Consider the following 16,911-nt stretch of genomic DNA (forward strand, 5'->3'; position numbering starts at 1 on the left):
GAGCCCAATGCAAATGTACCTTTATAACTACAAATACACGATATCAATGTATTTCATCAATCATCACTTTCTGATAATCTTCACTTTCTTTTACTGGCTCTCTGATATGTGTCCATTTGAAATTGTATTTTCTAATTCATTGAAAATTGCTATATGAGTGAATTTAGGTTGGTAAGAAAATCTTGATAAATGGAGTAGATTGTCCGCCCCTGCTCAAGAAGTAAAGGTCAAGGGAACACAGGACTTAAGGAAATGGACTCAGTGGAGAAAACAAGAAATGGAACCAGTCCATGACCAGATTTTTTTTATCATCCCAAAGGGAGGACAAAGCAGTCAGGATGTTAAGTAAAAGCCCCTACATGTGAATCTGCATGCAATTCTCTCAGTACACACAATAGATAGTTCAAATCTGAATGAAAGCAGCTCAAATGTACGCAACTTAATGCACAATCACAATCAACAATCGATTTCTCAGCCTAAAGTGAACTGATGAAATGATCAACAAGACTCCAAAGACTGATTTCCTCCAAATTCATATAAAAAAAAAAACTTACAATAAAATCAAGTGATTGTGCTTTTATAACCAAAGTAGGACAAATAATACAAAGACAAGATGTACATCACTTATAAAACATTAACACTGTTATATAAAATTTGAACTTGAAGCACTTCTGTGGCAGTAAACAATTTCAAGAATTTACAAGATGGCTGGTAATGACTGAATATCAATTATAGTAAAATAACAAGACAACTGACAAGCAAAGATCATGTACAGACCGCATCAAGCAGTCGCCATGGACAATATTTATGTGGACACTCACGACCGCCATCAAATGTGCATTCATCTTACTTTAATGAGCAACCAGCGGTTCAGGCTCCTGGTCACCCGAAAAGCAAACAATAAACAGTGCATCAAATTGAAGTCTACAGACTTAAACATTGAGGGCACTTTTTTTTCTTTTTTCCAACACCTAATGAGAAATTTGAAGTAGAAAACAATAGCATGTATTGTGCAGTATTTTAAGAGTCTTTTTTTCCAATATTGAAAGGTCAAAGTCCTTCTTCTGAAGCAACTGTTGGATATTCCTTTTGTGCTCACGTTGCGTCTTAGCTTTTCAGGAACTGTGGAAACAAAACACTGTCAGGTTTCTCTCCCTGCAAATAATGCACTTAATTGACACTTAACTTGTGTCACAGTGAATACAAGAAAACCAAATGGCTAACAGAGAATTCCATATCTCGATTTGTGTTCCTGATTTTGATTTACCTCTTCCACCTGTCCTCCCTGTTTGGTCCTTGAGTCTCCACATGACATAAAGCTGGACGAATTAGTCTCATCAGGCTCCCTCTGAGCTTGACCTGATGGGAAAGAGGGACGACTGTACAGAGGGACATCCCCAAATTCTGTTGGAGAAACAAGAAAGAACATTTTAGTTGGCTAGTCATTACATGACTTATTAATTAAAAAGTGTGCAATATAATCCATCCAGTGCCTGAGTGCTGTCGGCTTTTGCTGCTTCCTTTTCCTCCGAGCGGAGTCTTGTGCTTGTCCTGGCTCTCCCTCTGCTCAACCGTAGCCTCCTTGGCCTTGTGAGTCCCAGTGCTGCCGCGTCGACCCCGGCCCTCCCCAGAGCCCATCCGAGGCAGCGTGGCCCCCCTCACTTTATAGTCGCTGTGGGACATCTGGCTGGAAAAATTCAGAGGCATGCAGGAGTCTGGGGACACGGTAGAGGGATCCAAAAGGTTAGAGTTATTAGGAGATAAACAGGAGTAAATCTCTTAACTCGTTCTTGGTTCAGTTTTTTACCATCATTGAAGACATCTTTGGGCTGGTAGCCTTGTGGACCAGACTGGTTCTGTTTATGCCTTCTGGGCCTTTTGTGTGTTATTGCAGGACTCATGTTGCTGTCAGTGGACATGGGGCTGCTGGGCCGCTGGAGCCGCCGGCCTGAAATCATCAAACAGATCCAGCGCAAATCATGAGTTTGTAACAGTACACTTAAAGTTGATACACTGTAAAATACTAGGAGAGAAATGTTACGTTTTCAAACAGAAAATGAATCTAGAAGATTACGAGGGTCAGATAAAATCATGATATGTGACATTATAAAGTCAGTCTTTCATATAAAAATGATATAAACTCTTCATTTAAGTTATAGATCAGTCATATACTCACTTGGTGAATGTAAAGGCTCAATCAGCTTCTCACTGTGAGCAATGTGGTGGTCCATGAACAAAACGTATTCTTTTAAAGTTGGAACAGTTTATTGTGTACTGTTTGCGTCCGTGCTTTTATTTCTGGTTTGGAATGGGCTGAACAAGGTAAAGTCACTAACTTTTGAGCACCAATCAGGATTTAGCAACAGCTGAAACAAAATGTGATGACAGTTGCCTAATGTTTTGCTCATGTTTGCCAGTACCCTTCCAATGAAATCTGATAAAGCTACACCCAAACAGTCCTGATTACACAGAGTCTTACACTGACCAACTAGCAACTAACTAACTTTAACTGATTGTTGCTCAGGGACATGGTAACTCATGGAAAACCTTCTTTTTTCAAACTTGTGGTTGATAATATATGGAAAACCAACAATCAGTACTTAAGATTCCTTATTTTTTTAAAGTAAATACAGTGTATTATGAAGTTGCAACTCTATGTTCCTGCCATGCTAGCAGCTCTGTAAATGCTGTACTTAGGCACAGTGTTGCTTAGGGCTAAATGCTAACATCAACATGTTAATGTGTTCAAAAATGTCTTTCCCCAGAAGTCTTCTCACCTGACTCCTCTGGGTATCTGCACATGCGCAGGCCCACAACATCCCGTGAAGGGGCTACTGCCTGGTTGAAATCGCCGTCTGTAAAGAAGGATCCTTCCGAGGTGCTGACAACACTGGACCTGCCAGATGAGATGTTGTCCTCAGATGCTGAGCCCCAGCTGTTAACCATGGACCCTGTGACCGATCTGTCCAGATCCCCCGTGCTGGAGGCTGGGGTCTGCTCCAGCCCATGGAGGAGCAGCTTGTGTGGAGAGGGGTGGTGCAGCTGGTGTTTGTGCTTCTGCCGGTCGTGGTGTTGGCTGTAGTGACTTTCAACGAGCTCTGCGTCTGTCTCCTCCTCTGCCTCCTCCTCCTCCTCCTCCTCCTCCTCTTCTTCTTCTTCTTCTTCCTCTTCCTGTACATCGGTGTCCATGCAGAAGGGTATCGAGCTGTAGGTGTGTGTTGGGGAAAGAGGGCGAAGGTGGCTGGCGATGCGTTGGCTGGAAAGTGCATTGAAAACATTTGTGCAGTCTTGTCACAACAAAAGAATGAAATGTATATGTATAGCAGTTCAAAGTGACAGAATTCAGTGTCAGGAAGGTTTAATCTGGTTACCTGAGGTGCTCTGTCCCATCGTGAAGGCCATTTCTCAGGTCTCCCTGTGATGTTGTGTTTGGTGGGTGACTATAGGACACGTCAGTCGGAGATGAGGCTGCCGCTCTTACTGGTGGGGTGGGGCAGCCTTCTATTCTCTCCTCTGGATCAAAACTGAAAAGAAAAGGACAACTGACATGAGGTAATGGCTAAAGGAATGAGGGGTGCTGGCAGTCCTGACACATTAGTCACAGCCCATTAGGCCTGTGTGCAAATCCCTTGGTCCGCCATCAAACAACACATTTCCATTATAGAAAAATGTACAAAGATGAACAATAGGCTTTCTGCACCATCTGTGTTTTATTGCTGAAATGCTGCACATCTCTTGAATGCATGCTTGTTTCTGTTATGCCCATGTGCATTGTATGAAGTCATTATACAAAACCGTTAATAAACGGTCTGACAACGACAAGAATCTAAATTGTGTAATTAGTTTGGTGTTGACTGTGACTATAAGGACATGTTTTAACAAAGGGTTTGCAGCTGTTCACGTCATACCTCCAATTATGCTTGTGTGAGTCAGATCATTTCAGCACAGTGTGTTTGTTTTTGTCAATTTATCATGCAATAGCTGAAAACAAATATATTGGTCAAGAACAAAAAGTAATCTATTCAGTGCATATTTTAGGGCATTTTCAAGTGCACTATAGCAGCTATCTCTCTCCAGACTCCAGCTTTGCATGTCTACGTATTAGAGTGTGCTGTACAGAAGTGCATGCATCTGTGTGTGTGTCTTTCCCCCGCATACCTCCTTTCCATCGGTAGGCTGTACTCATCACAGTCCCAGGCATTAGCATGAGCATGAGGAGGAGGGGGCAGAGCTTCTCCCCAGCTTACTGCATTATGTTTTGCGATCTTTGGGGCCCGCGTTCCTTTCTTTTGATTTTGACTCCCTGAGAGGTGAGAAGAAAACATCAAGGTAAACACAGATTTATGGCTTGCCTCGTTAAAATTCACCACTGTACAGATCAGCCGTTGGCCTTACCTGAGGTGCTGTTGCTGCCTCTGTCAGAGCTGTGGTGTGAGCCTCCTGTGCTGTGATCACGGGTCTGGTTGTAGGGGATAGTTTTAGGATGGATCATTCCTTCACTTCCTTGAAAATGATCTGAAGACAAAGACGCAAGAACATTTGCAACAGTTTTTTTATTTTTACATAAATTGTGTAAAGCAAATCAAATGCGACCCTACTTTACCTTTATTTAGCATGTTTTGCTCAAATATGTTGTACTGCATCTGTGCTGCCATCTCCTTTGGTATTGGAGGCGGGTTGGGGGGCTGTTTCCAGCAGGCCATGTCCATTTGCTCTGCTATAGCGCCACCGGCGACTGCCTTATTCTTGATGCTGGCCTGGATTAGCTGTGTGGTGGCGTACGGGATGGGTTCGTATGTGGCTGCTGAATCTCCTCCTGGACTTGCGTAGCACAAGTTGGAGTTGTTGAACGTTTTAATCTCGTTGAGCTTGTTGGAGAGGTTCACATCGCTATAAATGGCCGTCTCAGAACCAAGCTGTCCCCCCTGTTTGTTTTCTGGATGGTTTCCATAGTTTGCTATGCAGTCAGCTGAGGATAAAACATGAGCATGAAACAAAGCAGCACATGGACACAGGAAGAACACAAGTCACAACGCTTCAGCATATATATAAGACACACAATATGTACCTCAGAGGTACATTCCTGAACTGTGACATGGGCTCAGTCTTGCACTAACCTGGCCGGCTGTATGTTGTCATGTTACTGTCACTGGTGCCATTGCCATTGTTGCAGCAGTTGATGCTGCAGTCCTTGTGATTGGCACATGCATTCGGCCAATTGTCTGGCAGCCACAGCTGGTTTAGAGGTTCGCCCATGCTGAGCAGGCCGGGTCTGCAACAAGGAGGATCAGAGTGCTGTCAATCAAAACCTGACATTATCGCTGATGAACGAGCGTGGGGTGGTTGCATGAGGTTCATCGTTTGGAGAGGGAAGACATCTCCCCCCAGTGTTTCCACAATGTAACTGCATTTCTCCCTGTGAGTCTTTGTATGTCACACAGGGACAGAAATATCACTCACCTGCCAGCACTGCACACAGATTCTCCCCTTTGATACGCCACTGAAAGGAGATAAAGAAAAAAAAAAACATTAAACCTTGATGAGCTGTCAAAAAGAAGTGCCAAAGGCAGATAGAGTGAAAAAAATGAAAGGCAGGCAGAGATTATGAGCAAAAGTTTGCACTCACTTTAATACATGCTTCAATCGATAGGGCACAAAGTCTGACTCTAAGTTTATTGTGCATGAGCACGACATAAATAAGTTCCTGTGCTTTTAGCTTCCTCCGCATGACTGAAGAACTGATTTAGACACATTGTTTGAGACAGTTTCCCTTCTGCCACCAGTAAAACATCAAACAAATAAAGATTCTCCAGCAGAATATATTCTGTACTTTACTTCATCAAATGAACCTATAGCCTAGTGAGCAGGCGGGCTTGGCACATCAGCATACAGATGATTATGCAAAAGCAGATTGTTGCATTATTGTGATCCTCAATCCACAATTTTACCCAACAAATATATATTTACATGCTAGTACTTCAATCATGTACTGTATAGTTAGCAACATATACAAGTTAAAGAAAGAACTATTGGATCTCCCTTTTAGCTCATATTCTTGATGACGTTTTACTTTATTCACTATGTGAATATATTGTATGTTGAGCTGTTCATAAAATCCCACTTATTTGCTATTTTAGCATTGTGCAACCTTCCAGTTGGGCTTCCATACCTTGATATATGAAAATGACTGAAAATCTGAATTGCAAGAGACAGGATGCAGTTTCATCTTGGGATATTTGAACTGAATAAAATACAATGGCTCGATTAACTTGCTTGCTTTATACAATAAATATCACAAACATTAACAGAAAAATCATACTGTACATACCTGTAGGTGTAAAGGTGAATGACGGGACTGTAGGGAAAGACAGGGAATGGGAGTAAGATGAGCAAACTGAAATCATCTCAATAAACGTTACTACTGCAGTAGCTATGTGCCTCGTTATGAGATTTTTGACGTGTCTATGCATGCACTCTCTGCTGTGTGATGGGCATCTCTTCATGTAAAAAAGACTGTACAAACATTTAAATAACCACATGCCATCTGCCTGACTGCTGCCTCTGTCTTTGAAAAGTGCTCAGGTGAAGGTTAATGGGGGGTGACAGGCAACCCAAGAGAGAGTGGGAAAATAACAGTGATATCGCAGCAGACATGGTAATGGCAGGTTGACAGGCCCGTGTCTCTAAGACCTGTGCTGTGTAGAAGAAATGACACTCTACAAATGAACGAGGAAAGGTCAGCCTTTGACTGGCTGCACAGTCTCAAATGCTAATTTGTTTCTGAAGTCTTTGTGTCAAAGGAAGATTATAACAGAGCATTTTTCAGCCTTTGATGTGATCTGCTCATTAGCCTCTTAAATTATTCCTTAATATCACCGGGAGGAAGACTGCTGTTTAGTGAGGTGGCAGCGTGTCGTTGCTTCATCCCTTCTACAATCCTTCAAATGTTCCCACTAAAGTAACACGATGAACTGTTTTGCAGATGCACACATGGCCTGTATGATGCGCTAACCATACATTCATCTACCTGTCTAAAAACATACACACAACAGAGAAACACACACCCTTGCGGATGCCGGTGTATGTGCTGCTGAGGCCACTTCTCTTCTTGCGATGACGGTAGAGCCACACACTGAAAATCATGAGGACCAACCAGCAGGTGGCGCCAATGCCAGCAATAAAGGCCGGTTGCCTCACCACATCTGAGATCTGAGACAACGTGTCTCTTTCCTCACTGATATCCATCATCTGGCCTGCAGAGTCTAACCAGTAAAAGAAGAAAGAGAGGAGACGTTATACAGTACGGTGCACGAGAGGTGAACGCTCAAAAATGTTGATGCAGCAGCGAAGATACAAGAGCATCGTTAAAAAAAACTATATGAAGCTAAGTAACAGCAGGGTAAGCACAACATAGTGCTTTATTACATTTTTTATGAACTCTGTAAAATGAAAAGGAGGCTAAGAGACCCTATAGAAGTGTTCACCACGAGATGCTGCGTCATTGTTTTGAGGCCTAGTTTTGTGACACCAAAGTAAATGAACACTTGGGAGAACTTTCACCTAATTGAAAAAAAGTGACATCACTCTTGACCCCGGGTCCAGCACCGTTGCTGGCCGCAACCTCTACGCTGTAACGGATTCCTGGCGCCAGACCGGAGATGAGCACAGAGAAGGTGGCGCCATCGACCGACTGGTTTACGTGATACCGACTCTCGTTACCCAGGCACCAGATCTGTCAAGAGAAGGTGACGAGAGGAGACGAGATGACAGTGATTGCCTGAGGGACGCATCCGACATCACAAGAGGCATCATCAGCCTCACAAAGGTGTCATTTACATTCTAACTGTTACACACGTAATTCAGAGCATGTGTACAGGAGAGGGCGGGGGCCTTCTTTTCTTACTTTGTACTCCTGAATGACTCCAGCTTCTTCCCGTTCCGGAGGCGGTTTCCAAGCAACGAGGATGGCGGACCCGTTGGCAACACTTTTTGTCACTGTAACGCTCTGGGGTGCTCTGCTAGGGGCTAAGACAATGCAGTATACAGTTAAGCATGCGCACATGAATTAAATCTCATTTGATGCTGTCTGCATCCCAGTCTGCAACAGGTCTGCACACTTTAGAAGCAATACCTAGCTTTTTGTCCTCCAAATATATACTATAAGTATTGAAAGAGTTGCACGGATGTCTTTGAATTCCTCTCAGCTAATTATGTAGACATTTAATACCGCTCACCTTCTTCCAATGTCCTGACCACCTTCACCTCACTGTCAGCTCCCTGGAACTCATCAAAGAAGGGGCGCACTTTGAACTCGTAGATGGATCCTCTCCTCAGCTGACCGATCACCACCCCGTCCTCCCGTGAGGCATGTACCTCCAGGACGCTCCACTGCCCCTCTGGCTGGCCATGCTCAGCGGACGCCCTGTAAAGCACCTTGTAACCCTGAATGTATGGGGACTGCTGCTCGACCTAGTGGAGGTGCAGAGATAAAAACATGCCACATAAATGTCACAACGTTTGTGACAGTGACACCCTTTTTGATAATGAGCAAAAAAAAACACCTGGGCTAGAATCAAAGAGATTTCGATTCAGGTTGATACAGATTAACGTGTCCTCTCATCTGTGAATTCTCACTGTAAACCACAATATGAGGTCATTGACCGTTTCCTTTCAACTTGGCTGTGGTTCAAATCAAGCCAGGAGAGGATTAAGCACTGCATTTAAACCGCGCAACTATGACAAAGAATGCCTCGGGATATTTCTGCGAAGAAGAACACATTATCCAAACACAAGCATCCGAAATGTTGCAAATAAATTCCAAAGATGAATTCACTTCTCTGTGCAGTGGGTTTATGCTCTGCTGATACATGTTTAGAGAGAAACCCACATGTAATTTCAGCATGAATTAAATCTTTTAAACAATTTACTTTCACACAAGGCATTTTAGCCTAGAAGCTCCTCCTGAACTGTTCAGATCTCAATGTTTCTCTACATCTCTGTTGAGCATGTATTTGCCCATTCATCACTGATAGTTCACTTCTTTGTGTTGCTTTGTGTTGAAAACATATCAGAGAGTATAAATCTGCACTATAACAATCCTTGATAAAAACTCTGTCAGTAGACAGTCTTGTTGTATTTTTTTAAACCACAACCCCTTGGCTCTTATATCATTTGTTGACATGCAGTGTTTACATTTACTGGTTAAATTGCACATTTGACCTTTTCCCACATTTACTTTATCTCTGACATGTTGCAAAAATGTTGACTGTGTGCAGGACAGTCATCGCGGTGTGGCCCCCATACCTTCCACTGCACCCTCACAGCAGAAGACGACACGACTGTTGGTGTGTGCAGGTGGATAACCACGTCGCCAAGCTCCCTCTGGATGTGACGGTGATCCACTCCCTGCATGGTGGAAGTGCTGTCTGTCGGCACAAAAGGGAGGAAAGAAGTGAAATGGCAACAATGACGCATTCATTCGAATTGAAATTGGAATGTAAAAGGAATGAAAAGCCCACACCGACCTTGTGTTCTGACAGAGTCGGAGATTGGACTGGGGTCACTGAGGCCATAAGCATTCACCGCTCTGACCATAAAGAGGTAGACAGCTGCAGGCTTCAGGTTCCTCAATACGAAAGTCTGTGTCTTTATATGCTCAGCTAGGGTCACCCATCTGCTGCCTAACGTATAACTGCAGGGAGAAGTGACAAAATGGTAACACACAGACGCAAGGGAAGTTTCATCGAGCTTGATGGATGGCGTATACAATATGCTACAATGTGTCTAACCTGAATGCCTCGATCAGGTACGATGTAGGTGCAGCGCCAGCATCGGGTTTCGATTTCCACGACAGATTGACCGAGGTCCGGCTGACGTCGGTCACCTCAGGTTTAGATGGAGCACTGGGAATCAGGTTAGGGTCTATTGGCTGACTGGACTGAACGACAACTCCAAACTCTGCCAGAGAAACCAAGAAATGCATGTAAGTACACTACACAGCACTCTTCTCCATGTATTAACAACATTTACGAACTCCGTCTCAATTTGTGTGACCTACCCTCCACCTGTAAGTAAGCTGTCCAGGAAGCCTCTCCATTTGGACTGGAAGCTACACAAGTGTAGAAGCCTGTATCTCCCAGCTGAGGAGAGGAAGTGCAGTAGTAGCAGACATTAGTGGGCTCGCTTGACTCAGTGCTGTCGCTGTAATTGCTAATTACTAACTGCTGTGTTACTCCTCCTACCTTAGCGTAGCGGATCTCCAGCGATCCTGTGGCTGCTACAGACATGCGGGAGTCCACTGGGGACACCACGACACCATCCTTCTTCCAGTGGACTGTAGGAGGTGGGGAGTCAGCTGTTTGGCAACCCAGGACCACTGTGCTGTCCACGGGAATGGTCTGATTGAGTGGGCCCTGCCTGATCACAGGAGGCGGGTGGTCTGATCCAGCTAATAAAAAAGAAATTAAAAAAGTAAGGGAGTGAAAGACTAATAATGTTAAAAAATACCCGGTGGCCTTATTACATGCTCTGTACTACATACTTAAAACATGTGTGTGGTTCATACTGGAAACATTTCAAAATAAGTTGGCCCCATTTTGAAATTTACATTTTGAAATAATTGTCTGCTGAGAGCATAGCAAGTCAACCAAACAAATGTATTTAGTGCTTTAGAAATGTTTGCTTTTTGAGAAGCTTTCAAATTGTTGCGCTAATATGTTTTCGAGGAGACTCCAAACCAGTATTCTTTTCCATAACAAGACATTTTTTTTTTTTTAATGTTTAGCCTACAAGAGCCACTCCCAACTAAAACTTGTTTATGGTTTTTGGGGTCATGTTTAGTCACCTAAAAACATCTGTTTGAGGTTTGAGAAACACTGTAGTCAATATAAGGACAGTATGGGTAAAGAAAGGTTCGGGAAAGATCTCACCCTGGGGTCGTACGCATGTGATTTGTGTGCTTAATACACTTATAACAGAGGAAACAAGGTCTCTTTACAGAAGTTGCTCGCAGGATGCTATTATTTCCTGTTGATACAAAAGGTATATTACTTTCTTGTATTGAACTTTACACTGTTAATCGTAAAAACAGTGGGGACTCCTGGTATATGTGTGGCTAAGACGCATACCGTTTTAACTGCAAAGTCACCGGTTCGATTCTGGTTGCTGCCCTCTATCTTCTTGCATTCCCCTGTCTGTATCTCTACTACCACTATCAAATAAAGGCAAAATGGCCAAAAAAAACCCAGTAGTGTCAAAAGTATATTATGGAATTGGAGATTGATGTTGACAAAGGATCAAAGCCATGAAGAGAGAGACAGAAATAAAAGGTAAGAAAGATGAGAGTAAAGAAAATGAAACCCGAAACGCTGCCAAAAAAATGAAAGACAGCTAAGATGTGAAAGATATTGAAATGAAAATTGGTAAAGAGAGAACAATAGGTTTTAGGTGGCTGTGCAGGCAGTGGAGGCAAAATAAATCAACTTTTCCCCTCCAGCGGAGAGCAACTAATCGTTCATTCGGCAGTACGTATACTGCCGGAGCCGGCTCCAATCACAACGGCAAAGCCCAACTAATAACAATCCCACTTAGATAACAGAGCTCTCTTTGCTCCCTCTCTTACATTTTAAAACCCTGTGGATGGAGGCAGGGATTCTAGATAAATAAATAAAAAAGAAAATACCAAAAAAAGGTGATGGAAACACGCCTTGAAAACTGCCGGAGGTGCCAGTTATTTCCATACAAATGCACCACTCCAAACGGGGATGAGAGGAGTGTGGTGGGATGGAGATAATTTGGGGGAGGGGAGAGTAGAGAGAAACAGGTGCAGGCGGGAGTGCACTGCTTTAGACCACTGACAAAATTACATAAAACATGACCCCAACTCTTATTTCCATTACCTGTAACAGATTTCTCACTGAGTGGATGCATCTCATTTCCCTATAAAGGAGGCTGCAGAACACATTACCAACATAGACAGCAGATTATCCTTTATCACTAATAGGGCTGCACTGAACAACTCCGAAATGCAGTAACTGACTGTTAAAGCCTGAAGCACTTATCGTCATTAATTTATTTCATATGTACATAGTACGCAGTTACCCACACACATGTATTCATGATCATACAGGTCATTTAATTGGGAGCTTGTAGACTTTGCTGGTGGTGTGTAATTACTGGCTTGGGCCTCCAAGCACATTTAAATTGCTTTTTTTTTTTTTTTTAACAATTAACACAGTTATTTCATCACCTAGGATTTGGATGAGAGTCCCTCAGAGCACTTTTCATATAAAGTTACCTTTAAATAATATTGTGTCAATCCTGCCCTCTTAATTCACAGATATTTACGATAAAATAAAACAGACTGTGTCGTATTAATGGAAACTAGAGTTACAATGGATAATATTAATTATATTTCCCCTAGTCCTTTTAATTTAGATTACAAACTGTACTGTTGTTAGTTCATTTTCAGAGGTAAGTCCAGACCCTCTTTACACACAATCACCATGGAAACAGATGGTTTAGAGCCCAACATGTGAACAACAGAAATCCTGAAATCCGTTCCCTGACAGTTAGTTGCTCTCACCAGTCTGCCACCGAGGCCAGTTTGTAGCCTAAGACACCTGCTCAACAATGGAAAACTGCTGCAGCAAAGTAGTCTGTTTAGCCAAAAGACAAAACATTAAAGCTAGAAAGCTCCCCCCCCTCCATCTGCCCTCCATCACACCTTCCCTTTACTCACAGTCTGTGACCTCCAGCAGTGCTTTGGTAATAACACTGCCAGCGATGTTGAGAGCCTGGCAGCTGTAGAAGCCGCCGTCAGAGCGCTGAACATCGGTAATAGTCAAACTGCCCATCTGGGAGACAGAAAGACGGCTAAAGGGCTGTGGTGGCTGGTATGAGAACAGGAGACTCTGGAGAGAAGACAAAGATCAGAGAGTCAGAATCCCATTTATTTACTATTTGCAAAGAGTAGTGATTAATTGTGATGACAGTGTCAACCTCACCTCACTGCCCTCCCTCTGCCAGAAGATAGCCGGCTGTGGGTTGCCAGTGGCCTCGCACTGGAAGGTGACCGTCCTGCCCACTGCCACCACCTGGTTCCTGGGGCGTACGGCAAATGCCGGGGGCACTGCAGAGGAAATGAGGCCCTAATTACCTGGCAGCCTGATACATTGTCATCATTCCCAGTTTTAGAACATCTCAGTATGCATGAAAAGCTCAAGGAATAAAGGCTAAGTGTGTATGAAGCAGGAAACAGACATTATTTACCTTTCTTTTCAAATGAAAAAGAAAAACAGCACATATCTATTGATTAACCAGCACATAACATGAATTACATACTGTGTTGGTGGATGGATAAACAGTGAAGAGGACAATGACAGGGGCTTAAGATTTCTTGTTGCTGTCAGATGAGGTGGATGAGGGACGGATGACAACTTACCAGTATTGACTACAAGGGAAAAGACACAAAAAAAGAGCAGTTGTAATGAGTAATGAAGGCACACACAGGCACATGGAACTGCAATGATGCACTCAACAGTATTGACACACGCTTGAAAGAGTGAGCACAATGGAATTGGTATGAAAGAACAGTAGACAGTCAGCAACATGGGGATGCAAGTTCAAACGTATCTACATGTGCAGAATTCTTTTGAATGAAAGTAAAACATTTCTTCAAAACATGCCCCCCCCCCCCCCCCCCCAGACACACACACACACACACACACACACACACAATTCAAATAAAAACAGGTGTCAATGGACAAGGCATGCTGTTTAGCCCCTATTAGACCCAACAGACTAGTTGACTGTAAGGTGTGAAAAGTATATGTAATTGCTGCTTTGAATTATAGGGCCAGACAGCCTTGAAGCGTATTTGGACAAAGATACAATCCTCATGCATCACATACAACTGCGAGGGGTGAGGAAGGAGCATTGTGTCTGGATAGAAGGTCGAAGCGGGAACTGCTGGTGCTATATGCAGGGATTTACTCCACAAAAAAAGACACATTTTCAACATCTGTGAACGAGATGTAAAGTAAAAAGTATGGCTCGCTGGGCAGCTGGTTTTTTTCAACTAATGTGAGAGGATGACGTTTGTCTGAAAAAAACGTGTATTGTGTGGAGTAAATTTGATTTTGCATGCCACATCTGTTTCAAATGGAAACTGCTTAATATCAACCAAATGTTCTAGGTCAGAAAAATGATTCCATGGTTAAGGCAAAAGCGATGATTGCACCTGCCAGAGTTTTTTTATTTAATTAATTATGAAACATACATTAACTTAGGTAGCTCGCTGTTTCCTCTCATAATACAACTTCGACTCACCTCCCGCTTATTCCTGCCCTTCTCCATTCACTGCCCAAATTAGCTATGGCCCCCCCAGACACTCGTTTTCTCCGGGGTTTTTTGGTGCGAGAGGAAGACGACGTAATTGGAACAATGTCGTTTCCCAGCATGCAACCAGCCCCTGTCTTATCTTTAATTAAGTCCTACTACCCTCACAGTCGATGTCACCCAGTGTGTCACTGCTGTGTGTTTGCCTGGTTATGCGTTTATGGGTCTGTGAATGCAGCTATGTCTCACTGCTCATTTTCAGTCGCTGATTCAAGAACTAAAGGGTGTCAATGTGGCGGGACCCGCAGACCAAACAAATCCATCATCTGCGAGAAAGTAAACATTTACTTTGCATGCTCTCCTCGGTTTATACAGGACATTACCGTGAAACGTACTGTAAACAAACTGCTGCAATGTCCTATACTGCTTGTTTTGTATAATTACTGCAAACATTATATGACCTCCAGCAAGAAAGCAGGAAAATAGTGTAACTCTGCCTTGTCTGTAATGTAAAGGAAAAGTCACTGCCTGCTAATTTGTGACACTACGAGACAGGATTAGTTCTCCTGTTAAGCTCGAAGCAGCTGTGTGGCAAATACCTCATCCATGAAAAGGAAATGCGAGGCTCTGAAAAGAGTGTATTTAGAAGAGAAGAAGGCGCAACGTTTAGAGGACATTACATGAGAGGGTCGTTGTACTGACCATGTACAGTGAGCGTGGCGGATGATTCAGACTTCCCAACCATGTTCTCCACCACACATGTATAGGAGCCCTCATCTGAAGAGGTCACTTGGCGCACAATCAATGTATGGTCCTCTAGGATTTCAAATCTGTAGACGGAACGGACACGCACAATCAAGAGATGAAAGGCCAAGTTGAAACGCCGCGTTAGCGTGGTAAATTAATGTGCATAGAGGGAATTTTGTGCATTACCGGCCCTTAGGCAGGTCGGAGTCATCTTTCCTCCAGCGGACAGTGGGAACAGGGTCTCCTTGAACCACACAGTGGAACTCCACGCTCTCCTCTGCCAACACCACCACACTGCTGGGCCGCTTCACAAAGGTTGGGCGCTCTGCAGGGCACCAACGGACATAAATAGTCATCTAATCATCACCGTCATTATGTCAAAGAGGGCTCTATATCTATATTCCTACACTTTTTACATTAATATATTTACAGTTTACATGATTTCTATTCTTAAGAACAAAACATTTGGATTGTCGTCATTTTTTCTACCTCTTTGTGTAGTTACTGTAAGGTATCTAAATGTCACTGTGCCATACTAGTATAATGATGGATTGCATATTGCTTTGGTTTAAAGGTTTCATTTTGTTTCCATCAGTTTACAATAACTTGCACTTGTTGCAAGGAACTTGTGCAGGGAATTACAGCAAAGTAATAACATTTACTTTGGAATCATTTATTGAATGTGAGTGCAGACAGTAAACTATCTGGTGCGGAACAGAAAACATTTTAAATGTTTACGTAACTAGGACTAAGCTATCATGTTGTTGTTTTTTAACTCTAACTACAAATACTGTCTGCTCCCACGACTTCAACCAATTGCTTGGAAATGTTTTTCCTACGAACCCCCCCAAAAAAACCACACAGCAATCTTCTAATAAAAAAAGAAAACCCAGCAAAATATGCAAAGTAATCTACATATTGCAATTATCATAGAGTTTGGAAACATGTAATATTCTACTGGAAATCATCCGTCAGTCTCCAAAGTCATTTATTATGCACAACCTGTAGAATAACATATTTTGACCTAGTTCTGCATTCAGCAAGAATATTCTCACAGCCTTGAATGGCTCAACGATGCACTATACTGTATACTACCAACCTCAACCAAGGTCATCTAACCCTGTGATACTGATGAGAGCTCTATTCTGATGGGAAATGTTAGGAAAATAAGTGGGGGGGTTGGAGAATTGAGGCTGGAAACAGGCTTTTGGGGCCGGGGGCGGAATGGGGAGCTCTTGTACTAAAAGGTTTGAGGGGTTGTAGCATTGGATGTAACAGCGGTAGATGTTCAGCACTTGTTTGGAGGGAAACCTCTCCAAAGCTGGCAGACTGGATGGCAGTGCTGCATAATCAATGTAATTAATGGGTTATTATATCCCAGTAACAAAAAGCGTGCATAGCAGACTGGCAAACCAAACAACTGTGAACTGAAAGGGTACTTAGGCTAAGTGAAGCGCTCCAACATTGTGAAATGCGATCACTAAGCCGCAAACGTTACCTAGCACAGTGAGTTCAGCGATCTCGCTCTCCCGCTCTCCCACCATGTTGGTTCCAACGCAGATGTATTTCCCTGCATCGCTCTTCCTGGTGTTGGTGATCATCAGCTTGCCACTGCGGATCTAAAAGAAAGCACAGGAAATATTTGCACAGCTGTTTTCTTATGGGATCTTTAACATGTGTTAAACTTGTGTGCACCGTGTTTGTGAGTTACAGAGGGTGCGTGGCACTTTCACAATGGACGTATGGCCAACAAGTGGAAATTGAATGATTAAATGCGCCACAGCTCAAGTCCTGCATGTAGCGTTTGTGTGCATCTGTATGCATCTC

At 43.1% G+C, this 16,911-nt stretch overlaps 1 protein-coding gene across 1 annotated transcript in view; it reads right to left on the bottom strand.

Annotated features, from left to right (window-relative positions):
* Nucleotides 1–1,010: 1,010 nt before the first annotated feature.
* LOC306705557 (roundabout homolog 1-like) overlaps nucleotides 1,011–16,911 on the bottom strand; it is a gene marked incomplete at its 5' end in the record, with an annotated part of 75,898 nt that continues 59,997 nt past the window's right edge. Inside the window, 26 exons of the mRNA XM_079172336.1 lie at nucleotides 1,011–1,122; nucleotides 1,268–1,404; nucleotides 1,494–1,715; nucleotides 1,808–1,948; nucleotides 2,778–3,256; nucleotides 3,372–3,524; nucleotides 4,159–4,303; nucleotides 4,396–4,515; nucleotides 4,604–4,969; nucleotides 5,118–5,272; nucleotides 5,461–5,500; nucleotides 6,329–6,355; nucleotides 7,065–7,262; nucleotides 7,561–7,732; nucleotides 7,904–8,025; nucleotides 8,235–8,469; nucleotides 9,304–9,421; nucleotides 9,521–9,691; nucleotides 9,789–9,957; nucleotides 10,058–10,139; nucleotides 10,242–10,447; nucleotides 12,740–12,911; nucleotides 13,005–13,129; nucleotides 15,040–15,167; nucleotides 15,271–15,409; nucleotides 16,583–16,703. Coding sequence (XP_079028462.1) covers nucleotides 1,108–1,122; nucleotides 1,268–1,404; nucleotides 1,494–1,715; nucleotides 1,808–1,948; nucleotides 2,778–3,256; nucleotides 3,372–3,524; nucleotides 4,159–4,303; nucleotides 4,396–4,515; nucleotides 4,604–4,969; nucleotides 5,118–5,272; nucleotides 5,461–5,500; nucleotides 6,329–6,355; nucleotides 7,065–7,262; nucleotides 7,561–7,732; nucleotides 7,904–8,025; nucleotides 8,235–8,469; nucleotides 9,304–9,421; nucleotides 9,521–9,691; nucleotides 9,789–9,957; nucleotides 10,058–10,139; nucleotides 10,242–10,447; nucleotides 12,740–12,911; nucleotides 13,005–13,129; nucleotides 15,040–15,167; nucleotides 15,271–15,409; nucleotides 16,583–16,703 — 4,158 coding nt within the window. The 3' untranslated portion in view covers nucleotides 1,011–1,107. The remainder of the gene's footprint in view (nucleotides 1,123–1,267; nucleotides 1,405–1,493; nucleotides 1,716–1,807; nucleotides 1,949–2,777; nucleotides 3,257–3,371; nucleotides 3,525–4,158; nucleotides 4,304–4,395; nucleotides 4,516–4,603; nucleotides 4,970–5,117; nucleotides 5,273–5,460; nucleotides 5,501–6,328; nucleotides 6,356–7,064; nucleotides 7,263–7,560; nucleotides 7,733–7,903; nucleotides 8,026–8,234; nucleotides 8,470–9,303; nucleotides 9,422–9,520; nucleotides 9,692–9,788; nucleotides 9,958–10,057; nucleotides 10,140–10,241; nucleotides 10,448–12,739; nucleotides 12,912–13,004; nucleotides 13,130–15,039; nucleotides 15,168–15,270; nucleotides 15,410–16,582; nucleotides 16,704–16,911) is intronic.

The sequence above is a fragment of the Pholis gunnellus genome, assembly GCF_910591455.1.
Source record: "Pholis gunnellus genome assembly, chromosome: 13".
In the NCBI taxonomy this organism is placed as follows: domain Eukaryota; kingdom Metazoa; phylum Chordata; class Actinopteri; order Perciformes; family Pholidae; genus Pholis; species Pholis gunnellus.